The 13408-nt window shown below is 31.2% G+C and overlaps 1 protein-coding gene and 1 long non-coding RNA gene across 3 annotated transcripts in view; one reads left to right on the forward strand and one right to left on the reverse strand.

The window, feature by feature from the left end:
* LOC126974905 (E3 ubiquitin-protein ligase HECW2) overlaps positions 1-4710 on the reverse strand; it is a 168440-nt gene extending 163730 nt beyond the window's left edge. The window contains exons 1-2 of one of the 2 annotated variants that reach the window (XM_050822628.1): positions 4469-4710; positions 564-879 (exon numbers count right to left, since the gene is read on the reverse strand). In XM_050822628.1, coding sequence (XP_050678585.1) covers positions 564-810 — 247 coding nt within the window. In that variant the 5' untranslated portion in view covers positions 811-879; positions 4469-4710. The remainder of the gene's footprint in view (positions 1-563; positions 880-4468) is intronic. The other variant, XM_050822629.1, reaches the window with a different exon arrangement.
* The window catches only part of LOC126975025 (uncharacterized), a 34098-nt gene extending 23721 nt beyond the window's left edge, over positions 1-10377 (forward strand). The window contains exon 2 of the long non-coding RNA XR_007731621.1: positions 7036-10377. This is a non-coding gene — a long non-coding RNA (uncharacterized LOC126975025). The remainder of the gene's footprint in view (positions 1-7035) is intronic.
* Positions 10378-13408: the final 3031 nt, after the last annotated feature.

The raw sequence follows: 13408 nt of genomic DNA on the forward strand, positions 1-13408 counted from the left end.
TATACAAAATATGATTCTATAACAAGTATTTTGATATTACAAAAACACACAAGCATTGTGTTACAACGAAGTATGGTGAATGAAGAAATAATGTGCAAATCCTCACCGTGCTAAATGAAAGTAAATTCCACCAACAGCATGCTATAATGTAATACTCTCGTTGAACCCTAGGGTTCAGTGAGTCAAAATCTCCAGTGGATCGCCAAATTGGTCTCCGTCAACGCCCCACGGGGTTCGCTAGTCATACGTAACTAGAGTTTTTCATTGCCCATTAACCCGGTCTTTTGGTCGTGGGTTCAACGTGGGCCGATACTTCGGTGGAGAAGACGTATAGCACAAAACTCTAGGGCTGGCGTTAGGTACATTTGCAGAATGTAGTGTAATGTAGAAATATAAACGTAAACTCATAACATTAACCATATAATGATATTAATTATCCTACAGTCATCTAGAGAAGGTTACCACACATAAATCCAATGGTTATTAGCCAGTTGTTTTCATTATAGGGCAGTCTATTAGTTGCTAAAAAAACTGAAAAAGTACGTAATATATATAAGTCGTACCTTTAACGTAAAGCGCCACATAATCTTTCTCAGTCGCAGTCCCCTTTGGCAGCTTCCAGGAGATTTTGAATTCACCGTTTTCTTCCTCCCACGATAAGCTCGCGCGCTCATTTCTCGCTTCATCACTGTCTACTATGGCACTAACATTCGATGAATTGGCACTTGGTTCCTCACATGGCACATCAGTACTGCTATCTCCACTTTGCTCATTTTTACCACTTTCAATGTTCTCGTCATGATCTGACATGACTTGAATACTTAAGACATTATTAAACTTTTTGTATTTTATTTGGCATTAATTTCAGCTGATACAAAACTAAAAGTATAAATAAAACAATTCAAACTAAGAACGTTCATGAATTAGCTCCCACTCTAACACATCTGCAACGCTAGAGGCTATACTAGGTTTTGCCGCGCTTCTAAAACCGTACGCTATTACTTAACCTCAATAGGTTTGCCTTCAAAAATACTATACATTGGAACAGTACTTATTATATAAATAATGTTTTAAAGAAAATATTATGTGAAGACTATTTTTAGGATTTATAGCTGTTATTGTATAACAGGAGAAATGGTTATCACTACACCTACACTACTACTATCGTGATAAAATTTTCAGGATACAGTAAGTTAAAAATTGTAATTTTAATCTTATTAATCACTATCAATTAAATACTTTCTGTTAGAATAAAAAAAATATTACTTGAATTTGGAACCTGTCATTCTTAATTTTTCCAAATTATTGATTATGTTTTCTTATTTTCGCTTTTCATTTTGAAACCCTTGGCATTAGTCGAATTTTTGGGTCAGTACCCAAAAATTGTATTGTATAGCCCAGTGGCTATTGACAGTTAAAATGAAACGTTCTGTTTGTGATGCAAAAAGCTCTTTCTATGGAAAATAGGAAAGAATACGCAGAAATTCTAAAGCAAAAGATTTTGTCTCAGGAAATGAACCATGCTTTAGAATGGACTTGGAGGTATTGGATGCGCTGGTTATTATTTCACCAATAATTTAAATTAAATGAAAACGACTTAAACAGTACGCAAAGCCTGGCCACAGATCACACTTGTCTCGTTCGACTGATCACAGCTGAAGACTTGCCGTCATCTAATCCCAATCTTAATCCGCTGGATTATTATTTATCGTCAGTTTTGGAGAGTATAGCAATCTATAAACTCCACGATAATTTGGTACATCCCTAGATCCTATATCAATCCATCCATCCAGTAAATATTTTTTCATGAATGTTTCATGTACTTGTGTCAACATTTAAAGGATTGTTTATAAAAAGCCATTGGGGATAATTTCAAATGTACTTCAGATATTTTTAATGCGATTAGGTATATTCATCTACAACCCAAAGAACACTATAGTAATGTTTTATGCAATGGAAAAAAAACTTTAAACAATATTTACCTATAGATAAATACTAGGTAATTATTGGTAACAACAATATAAACACAATTAAGCCAAATTAAAAACCTTTACACTGTTTTTTCGTGTTTGGCCGCGTGACTGTCCCGTATATTATTACTCTTGGTGTAAAGTTTCGCGTGTTATACTACCGATTTTCCCATTAATTATCACAAATTCTTGTCTATTATAATATTTCGCGTGAACTTTCACAGTTTTTCACTCAACAAACTAAAATACAATTGTGTATAACTTTCCAGGTTTATTAGCAAAGCTTGTTAGATTTTTAACAAAGGCGCGGTAAAAATGGAAAATAACGAACATGTGTACGAAACTGGAGATGTTTCTAAGCACTAAGGAAAGTGTGGGTGGATACTGGGAGAGGGTGGCTCGCTATGGGGGAGCACAGACGTCGCGACACTGACGCCAGTCCGTCCGGCGCCTTTTGTAATGCGGTCTATTCACTCGCCAACCAAACAAACCTCATACATTATGATTTAAATTTACATGACAACTTAAAGTCACCACCCTTAGTTAGACTGGCAAGTTTTGAGTCATGTGGTGGGTTGTTCCATTCCCTGAGATATTATGGGATGGGGTTAGATAGTTCATCCATGGGGCATAGTACCATGAAGTGTCACCTGAGCTAAGATGTGATATATGCAATACTTATGATGCTTTGAACCTGAGATATGGTCTGACGCTGCTTGGTACAGCTTGGTATGAAAATATCCATGCCTTGTAAGATTACATCGGCCAAGCACTGAAATCATCTAAAACATTCAAACCCACTCCATGTAATGAGTGATGTAAAAGGAATGGCTGTATGAACCAAGAGGCAAGAGGATGGAGACCTATGATCTTTTGGGATGTGTCGTCAACAAGATTTCCAATAAGGATGTGTGTGGCTATTCATGTCTAGAAGACTAGCTGGTGACTCAAGGAATTGGGACTGACCAAATACCAATAAATCCTCCTAGTCCTTGAATACTGTCAAAATTAGCAACATCATAAATCCTCCCTAATGATAACAGACACCCTGGTCTGTAGCATAAAATTATGCTCAAATTTGTACCAAAGTTATATCAAATATCTGTGTCACTGGGTATAGTTATCTTGAGTTTGCGTGTAGGGGATTTTGCAGAGACTTACAGAATTGGTAGGTAACCCTCCTGGGATACTAACTCTAATGTGGTGGAGAAGTCTGGATTAGAAATTCTAGACACCAGCATTTGCAAAATATAGACATGCTTAGCCTCAGCTTCACATCATTTTCCCATGTCAATGAGTCTGCCCAAAGGCCAGAATGTACCTTGTGTGCTATGTTTCATGGTTTACATTTAAAATATGTTAAAACTCTGAAGCTGTGAAAGAAATTTGACAATTCCATGTGTCATATACTTACATAATATATCAGTATACTTTAAAAAGTTATAACTATCTTAATATATATAAATTTGGTGACACATTGTTTGTCCGCGATGGACTCCTAAACTAGTAAACAGATTTTAATGGGGATTTCTTCATGGAGTGCAGTTTAGTCCAACTTGAGAGATATGATAGTTTTTATTTTGATTTGGGACCCATAATTATTTTTATGTTTAATATTTGTTTTGTATGGACATATTATATTCTATGAGAGAATTTATTGACGCTAGGTTTACAGTTCTGCTGTGAAACAATTTCTTTACAACAACAGGGAGCATATTTTACGAACTAATTCTTGATGTTATAAAATATTATTGAAAAAAATCATAAAAATCTGTATGTTATTTATTACGTACAGAACAAAGTCTGTCGGGTGAGCTAGTTCTATTATATATATGATTCTACACTAGGACACTTTTTAATATTGATTAAAAGAAATGAAGAAAAAAAATTATTCCCCTTTTTAATGGCTGTTATATATTTTTATAAATTTAGTTCTGAATGTGAAGTTACTTGTACATCTTAAATGTGACACAATTATACTAATAATTATAATACTTTATTGAATCACCAATTTGTTTTGACAATCCAATTGATATATTTGCAACAACTGCTATCACATTAAAAGAAAACAGATTTCATTCAACAAGCTCAATACCTCATACTTCAATGGCTTTTTTTCTCGGCAAAGTCGGGTGTCTGTTATGTGGCACCGTATATGCTTTTATAAAAAGATCCCAGAAAATGTACAAAACAAATGTATTACGAAATTCCAAAGAATTGTTAAAACATATTTTGAGAATGAAGTGAGCATGCTAATTAATAATAAATTTTCTTGTACAATTTTACATTGTAACCAAATTTTAATGGAAAAACAGCCCGCTCAGTTTCTTGCGACCGTTCTTCTCAGGTCTGAAGCATACAAATCGGTGGTAGTTTTTGAATTTTTATTCATAATCATATCCTATTTAGAATAAAAATATTTGAACTTGAATTTAATAAATAAAAAAAAATAAAAACATATTATCATATCTTACTGTATAGAGGAGTATAATCCATACCTGGTTTTATATATCATTATTAAATATTTCCCACAAATAAAAGTAGGTTTAAGACCAGCATAAAATAAATATTATATAGCATATTTAGAGCATAGTATTTGTTAATATTTCTAAAATCACTTCTCACACACACAATGAAGCATAAATGTACGATAAACTTATTTTGTTATGTTATGTTTTGATAATAATTTCATTTTAAATATTGGACAATAATATCCGAACAGGGTGAAATTTTGTAATTTGTTATTGTTCCGATAATTCCTGAGACACCGTCTGCGTCAAAAATCGAACGAACAGGATTCTCGAAACTGACCAATTAGCATAAAGATAAATTCATTACTAGGTTTCCAATTGGTTCGTAAAGATTTGCTGCAGATGTCTTTTTTCTTATAATTTATTAACGGCTTTGGACGCAAGTTTTGAGCCAAATTAGACAGAACTAAATCTCTGTAAAGATTGGTAAAGACAAAACTAGAATTATTATAAATGAAACAATTTACTGAAGTCTGAGACCTAACATCTAGTGACAAGATTATGGAATATTTATTATTTCCAAGTTTAGTTGGCTTCGGCCATTTACATAAGCCTTTTTATATTCTAATAGATTTGACATGCGAAAACCGAAAAATAAACTAGCTTAAGCTTATGCCTATCCCTGAATGAACGAAGAAACGAAAAAATATAGAAATTTTCGATTTAGAATAATTATTAATGAAGCCAAAGCCATAATATAATATATATGGCATAATATATTTATTATTCAAACAAAACAAATCTTATAACTATATTTACAATACTACGATTACATAAAATTAAAACTATCATTACGTGGAAGCGTACCAAGAATACTGGCAGCATTACCGCGTTGGATAGCAAGGCTGATCCGTTGACCGAAATAAATGCCAGCGCTTGGGTTTCCAGTAGCCTTATTGAGGCGCGAAGATATATATATATATTACGTAGTAGTAACTATATGTTAGAGCGTTTATTGGTTTGTTGTTGTACCTACCTACCAAGTACCGTCTCAGTAAAAATATTCTTTACCTAATTTCTTAGAATATTTAGTGTCAATATTTTAATTTCTAAGCATAATTCTAAGTTTACCTACCATAAACAAACACGCTTTGAACTTGAAGTTATGCCAATTTGACATTGACAGTTTTGAAACTTATTTTATTTATATTTTGAATTTAGTGGCTAGTGCATACTGCATACTATTTAAAATTATTTACGCTATTGGTTCATATTATCAATTTTGAATTTACTTACTCGTAACCGATTTCTACAATTGCAAGAAATAATTTATAATATTTCAATTCATATCAAAGATGACCTCAAGACATTCCGACTGTGCGTCTAATGTGAGCGGTTTTGTAAAATACAATGATATAGATTTCAAGCACCTGTACTCATCAATGATTGAGGTATATTCCGTAAATTATAAGCAATACAACCTTTCAAATCATCACACCTTTAACTAAAACCTCCCCTATGTATTCAGCCATCATATATTTTATTCTAATAAGTACCTTGTCAGAGACTTATTTTTATGGTACCTACCATAACATATACTTGAAAAATACCTTTAAATATTACAGTGTATGGAGATTGAAGCATCTTCCTACACTCATTACTCTTCTGAGATTTTTTATGTTTGAAATACTTACTTATTTTTCCTTTTAATATTACATGTACATACCTACATTGTATCTATAATGTTAAATGCTGGAACTGTAAATATTGAATTCATGCAAACTTTAATTAAATCTATTCATAAGTTTTCATGTTTCCCGGGACATATATACATACATATAGCAAAAATTCTATAAAATATTTTTTGTTTTTGGTGTTGTTTTGAGAACACACAGCAAGTATTCTTTAAAAAAATATTCAATGTACAGTTTATTTTATTATATGTTAATTTTTATTTTTTCAGAACATGGAGTTAATAAATCAAGATCTATTGCAAATAGAGAACAATCTTCACAGAATAGTCAATAAGTATAGTCCGATGGAAAGCCAACTGCATGCTTTATTGCAGTCTCTACCAACAAAAACCTTAGCAATGGAAACTGACTAATTAATAATATGATAGCAATATTGATTAATTTTTATGTGGTTAACAAACTTATCATTAAAATGAGAAAACTTTTATATATACAAAGTTCACCACTCATTACAATATATTATAGATCGTTTATGTATCTTATTTGTTTATGCTTTATGTAATTCAATTGTTAAAATATATCTGCTAGTGAACACACTCTGACACCTTAAAATTAAACAAAGGTAGGTTTTTTATCTTATGTAAGAACAATATAATTTGTGAATTTATGTAACTTTCAATAAAACTAGGCAAAAATAATTAAAATAGGGTGTGTTAATCTATACTAATATTATAAAGCTGCAGTGTTTGTTTGTTTGAACGCGCTAATCTCTGCTACTACTGGTCCGATTTGAATGATTCTTTCAGTGTTGGGTAGTCCATTTATCGAGGAAGGCTATAGGCTATGTTTTTTTTTTCAAAATTAGGGATCCGTAATAAAATTGATATTTTGTAACACAAGGTGTAAAATCGAAAACCTATTATTGTGTGCTCTGCAAAAACTATTGACAATAGAACAAAATGATGTACAGGCTATAATATAGGCAATATTTTATTACTTATAAAACTATCGCGTGAATTATACTTTATATGGCAAAACAACGTTTGCCGGGTCAGCTAGTACTTATAGATAACCAGAGACTGGAAACTTGTGCACACAGAAAGCTGTATATTCTTAGAATCACCTTAAATAAAAACTCCAATCTATATAAGCTGCTAGAAAATTTGGTAGCAATATTGCTATGAATAGAATAATATTATATTTCATTATTTTTCATAGTTACTAAATAAGAAAAAGAATTTAAGTGAATGTAAATACTTCTATTCATTGTCAGAGTATTTAAATGATAACAGCCTGGGACTAGAATTTTTATTATCTCATTGCAATAACACCTTGACTTACATAAAATTAAGGTCAGGAAAATTCAATGTAAGTTTTGGGTATGTATTTATTTATACAAATTATATTAAGTTGTTTATTAGATTAGATTTGACTAATATACTCTTAGCTAGATTATTTTTAGGTGTAAGAACCAATGTTTGTTATTATATGATTTTTTGATGTACAAAATAATATTTAACTCGTCTCTAATTTTTGAATGGCCTGAGTTGTCCTGGCACATGAATGTTAAGCTCCTTTATGAAAATTTATTGAAGGAGGTGTTACTTTGCGGAAATCCATAATTATACTAATGATTTAAGTTTTCTTTTGTGTTAATTCTGCCAATATTTGTTTTAAACGTCTGAGTCTCATGCCAGTTTTTGGCGAGACAACACGTCCTGAGGATGCCTTGTGTACTTGTCGAATTGTTTAAAAACAAATATTGGCAGAATTAACACTAAAGAAAACTTAAATCATTTGTATAAGCTCCTTTATATCATTATATTTAAATATGAATTATAGTTTTTCTTCTATAAACGACATAATAATATCTGTTAATCTCACTATTTTATCATGTTTGTTGATAATTTAATAAATGTATTAATACATTGCAGCATCATCTTATGACGAATTGTAGCATTTTATTATTTATTGCTTTTTCTTGAAAATATTCTTGCTTCACTTTGCATTGTTGAAATAAAATCCTGTATTTAAATATTATAAAGGTGATAAGTTGAACTCTTCATTTTTAACTCTACAATCTACATAGTAGGGACTTGGGCAAATTGAATTTATTAAGTATACAATATTATTTTTCAATGCACTTAGGCAAACCATTTAATATTAAAATTATCAAATCAGTCATAATAATTTTTTTGAGATTTCTAACTGCAAAAATAGGGAATTTCATTTTTAGTAGGTATCCATAATAGCATTAGTAAGTTGTATAGGTCACGAAAGTTAGCCCCCCAGATTTTTTTTTTATTACATCGTTAGTTCGCCATTTGTTCTTGATTGTTCTCTATAAACATTTGTTTGTTCTCGATATATTTATTTAAAAAAAAAAAAATAATGTGCCCTTAAGTTAGCCCCCCCTATCCCATTTTTTATATTTTTTTAGCTATACGGGTCAATAAACCTGTTTATGATTGTTCATGTAAGAAACGTGTGTTCCCATTTGACATTGTTTATTTTTTAATTAATTAATTATTTTTAATTACTTGAATATTTGTATTCTAAATACTTGCACTGCGCATGCGTCAACTTTACGTTTAGACTTTTAGCGCGGTCTTTTTGAAAATTATAATGACAAGCACAGTCATTAAATTGAAGTTACAGTATATATTTTTACAAGTATATCGTCACAAACAATTGTGATTTATAAGCTAAAAATAATTATTATGAATTTTAACTAATACAAATCTTGTATATAAATTTCTTGGATAAATTATTATCAGTCAACAATATTTTGAGTGTATTTTTCAATTTTCTTAGCGGGAAATTACAAGAAACATTGATTTTCTTGTTAAATAAATTAATTTTTATGAATTCAAATTCGATTAAATTTTTTGTTCGATTAAACATAAACAAAAGTTTCCAAGAGGTTAACTTTGAAACATGGACCACCAATAATGATTGTTTGTAAGAATTATACGTCGTTAATTATTAATTAGTCGATTAATGTATGGCATTGTAGTTAACGATCGAAACATCGTTATTATTTAAAAAAAATGATGTGGTGTCGTGGGACACCAGGTGGGAACGAAGTTCCTTCGGCTAATGTAGAATCGACAAAAAGAGGGAGAAAGAGAAAGGTATTATACACTACTCGCTTGTGTATGCGACTGTCGCGCCTGCGCACGTCTCATTTAACGGTTTTATTCCACACACTTTTCCACGGATTTTTTCTTACGGTTTTACTATCACATTTTTTTCAGTTCGGTCGCGCAGCAAAATCCCTATCCCCTCCAAGCCTGCCGTAAGGAACTTCGTTCCAAAAATTCTGAATCGTTTCCAATCAATATCTCCCATTGAAAAAAAGTAATAAATAATGATTAATTTTATAATTCAACTATCTTGTGGTAGATGTTAATTATCGTTGTTCAAAGAATTGTGGAACTATTATCATGATTTTTAAACAATTAAACATAAGTAAATGTATATAGTTACTGATTTACTAGTGAATAAAGTTGTTTCCACACTTCTAATACAATTATAGTAAAGATAATATTTGATTGAAAATTAATTTTTTTTTTGTTTTACTTACAGTAAATTAAAACTAACTTAAAAGTTTTAATTAAAAAATTGTAGATCCACGTGTTCCCAAGGAAACAAAAACTATACTTTTTATTTTTTTCACATACTCCAAATTCAGTTAAACCACTGAAGAGTTTCGAGTAAAAAATCATTATATAATATACATAGATAATAATAAATAATATATTTATTTAAATTTACAGTCAAACACAATCTCACAAAAATGTGACAAGTAATTTGACCGCCTTGAACGCAAAGGCGACGCATGCGCAATGCAAGTTTTTGCAAATTTGTATTAAGGTAATTAAAAATTATTAATTAAACAAAAAAAAGCAATTAAATGTCAGAACTAACATAATTTATTAAAGAACAAACGTCAATGTGTATTTACAAACTAATATTGAGAGAAAAATATTAATAACTTTGATTGCGGGGGCTAACTAAAGGGTATGTTTTTAAATAAACAACAAAAGAACAAACAATTATTTATAGCGAACAAACTACGAACTAACGATATGCGATATTGAAAATTCAAAAATAGTTTTTTTTTTTTTTGGGAGCTAAGTTTGATGAGCCAAGTTGTATGTCATTATTGTATACTATATTATGATGTGTTGCTGCGCCATCTAGTGGTGAATTACAGTAAAATATAGACATCGAAATAAACATCTTGTGTTTGAATAAACAAATATATATTATAACCTATAAATAACTGTAATAACTATAATCTGGTAAATGATGTAAAATTTAATGTGCTATAACGTAATGAGAGCGCGAATTACAACAAAATGGATAGAAACTATCCCCATGTAAAACTAATCTGGTACAAATTTTTAAATTAATCAATCTACCTACTTACTACTTTCTGGGAATCATAAGCCACAAACATAACGAAACTAAATTATTGCTTACATTTTAAGTGCAAAATGAATAAACAAATATATATTATAACCTATAAATAACTGTAATAACTATAATCTGGTAAATGATGTAAAATTTAATGTGCTATAACGTAATGAGAGCGCGAATTACAACAAAATGGATAGAAACTATCTCCATGTAAAACTAATCTGGTACAAATTTTTAAATTAATCAATCTACCTACTTACTACTTTCTGGGAATTATAAGCCACAAACATAACGAAACTAAATTATAGCTAACATTTTAAGTGCAAAATATTTTTCATTTCTCATATTCGGGAAGTAATGTTGTTTTGATCTGATTATTGGGTGGAAAATGTTGCTTCCCTCCATAGAGAGGGAAAAACTCATACAAGTTTCTTCCCACCTAAGGGCCGGAATGAACTTTAAAAATAGAACTGCTGTGAAGAGTTTTATGTAAAAAAGAACTTATTTAAAAAAATTATGCCGCCATGTGACTTTCTAAACAGCCAGTGTGAACTTAGCGCAAACTTCTTTGAGCGGAATAAGCCGCAACAATTACGCGGTAAGTTCCATATTTAAAATTTAAAAAGTCGACATAAATTGGCGGGATACTAATCTGTGCTTAGATAAACAACTAGTTTTATTTTCCTCATATTCGAAATGAAAAGTAGAGTGTTTAACTCGGGTAAAAGTATCAATTCCTTCTCGGACTATTGCCGTCCTCGCTGCGCTCGGGCGTCTAAATGCCTCGGAAATTGACTCTTTCGACCCTCGGTTAACAATCTACTATTTCATTTCTCATATTCGGAAAGTAATGTTGTTTTAATCTGATTATTGGGTGGAAAACGCTGCTTCCCTCCACAGGGAGGGAAAATCTCGTACAAATTACTTCCCACCTAAGGACCGGAATGAACTTTAAAAATAGAACTGCTGTCAGCTGTGAAGCTATGTAAAAAAACTAATTAAAAAAATGCTGCGGCCATTTGACTTTCTAAACAACCAGTGTGAACTTAGCGCAAACTGCTTTGAGCGGAATAAGCCGCAACAATTACGCGGTGAATTCCATATTTATTTAAAAAGACGACTTAAATTGTTGTAATTTGACAATTAATTTAAAATCACTACCTAACTTATTATATTATTATATATTATCAATTAATAGTTTAGAATTTAGATAAACAACTACTTTTATTTTCCTCATATTCAAAATGAAAAGTAGAGTGTTTAACTCGGGTAAAAGAATCAATTCCTACTCGGACTATAGCCGCCCTTGCTGCGCTCGGGCGTCGAAATACCTCGGGAATTGATTCTTTCGACCCTCGGTTAACACTCTACTATTTACTTTTCATTGTTTTTGGCGGTTTATTTTTTTATTATAAAATTATATAATTAAGGGAGGTAGACTGGAATATAATGCACGGAATGAATACGGATGAAGCAGTTGGTTATTTTTATAATATCTTGCAACGTCTAGTTAAAGACTACGTACCTCAAAAAAAGGTTTATAAGGACAATAAGTTTCCACCCTGGTACTCTCGAATTTTAATGAAAGTTATTAGAGAAAAATTAAGGGCTCATTTAAGATGGAAAAAATATAACAACCCCCGCGATTTCCAGGAGTTCTATTGCGTAAGCGCGTCAGTAGATTACAAACTAAATGTTACAATAAATATATAAAATATTCTGAAGATAATATAAAAGTAACTCCAAAATACTTTTGGAGCTTCATAAAATCAAAACTTTCTTCGAATGACGTGCCGAACTACATGTTATACGATAGTAATGTATCCACTGACGGTGAAACCATTTACAATTATTTTAATGAATATTTTAACTCCGTTTTCGTACCAGTGAATACCTCCTTTAGTGCAACTATCCCATCCAATGTTGGTTATCACGTAGGCTCTCCCGTAAATGTGTCTGATATCTATATTACCTTAGAATCCATTCAAAAACACCTAAAACATGTTGATGTAACAAAAAGCGCGGGTGCTGACGGAATACATCCTCTCTTTATATCTAAACTTTCGAAAGAATTATCTACACCTATATTTATAATTTTTAAAAAATCATTATCAGAAGGATGTTTTCCTTCAATTTGGAAAAAGGCTCTTATTACTCCCATCAATAAAGGAGGTGATAAGCACGATATACGACAATATAGGCCAATCTCCAAATTATGTATATTAGGTAAAATTTTGGAAAAAATTGTAACGAACGAGTTGTCGGCGTTGATCTCCCAACAAATATCACAAGAGCAACATGGCTTCTACCGGGGAAGAAGTGATACCAATCTTGTATTATATACAGATTATATCCTTAATGCTATGGATTCAGGATATCAAGTTGATGCGGTGTATACGGATTTCTCCAAAGCTTTCGATAAATTAAACCATACCACGCTAATTAAAAAATTGTCGAAATTCGGTATACCTACACGGTGACTTACTTCGTTGGTTGATTTCTTATATTTCCAATCGTAGCCAAGCTGTTGCACACAAAGGGTTATACATCTAGGTACCTTGAAATCTCTTCGGGTATACCACAAGGCTCACATTTAGGGCCTTTTATGTTTATACTGTACGTTAATGATATATAGAAGTGTTCTTGAAACTCTCATCATTTGCTCTATGCAGATGATACAAAGATATATTAAATAATCAAATCTCGAGAAGGTTGCGTTCAGTTACAATCAGACTTACAAAGATTTGAATTATTTTGTGAAAATGACCAACTGTTTATAAATCCTGATAAATGTTATTCAATAACATTTGCCCGGAAACGTAATTTAATTGTTTATGATTACTTTCTT

Source organism: Leptidea sinapis, chromosome 34 (assembly GCF_905404315.1).
Source record: "Leptidea sinapis chromosome 34, ilLepSina1.1, whole genome shotgun sequence".
Lineage (NCBI taxonomy): Eukaryota > Metazoa > Arthropoda > Insecta > Lepidoptera > Pieridae > Leptidea > Leptidea sinapis.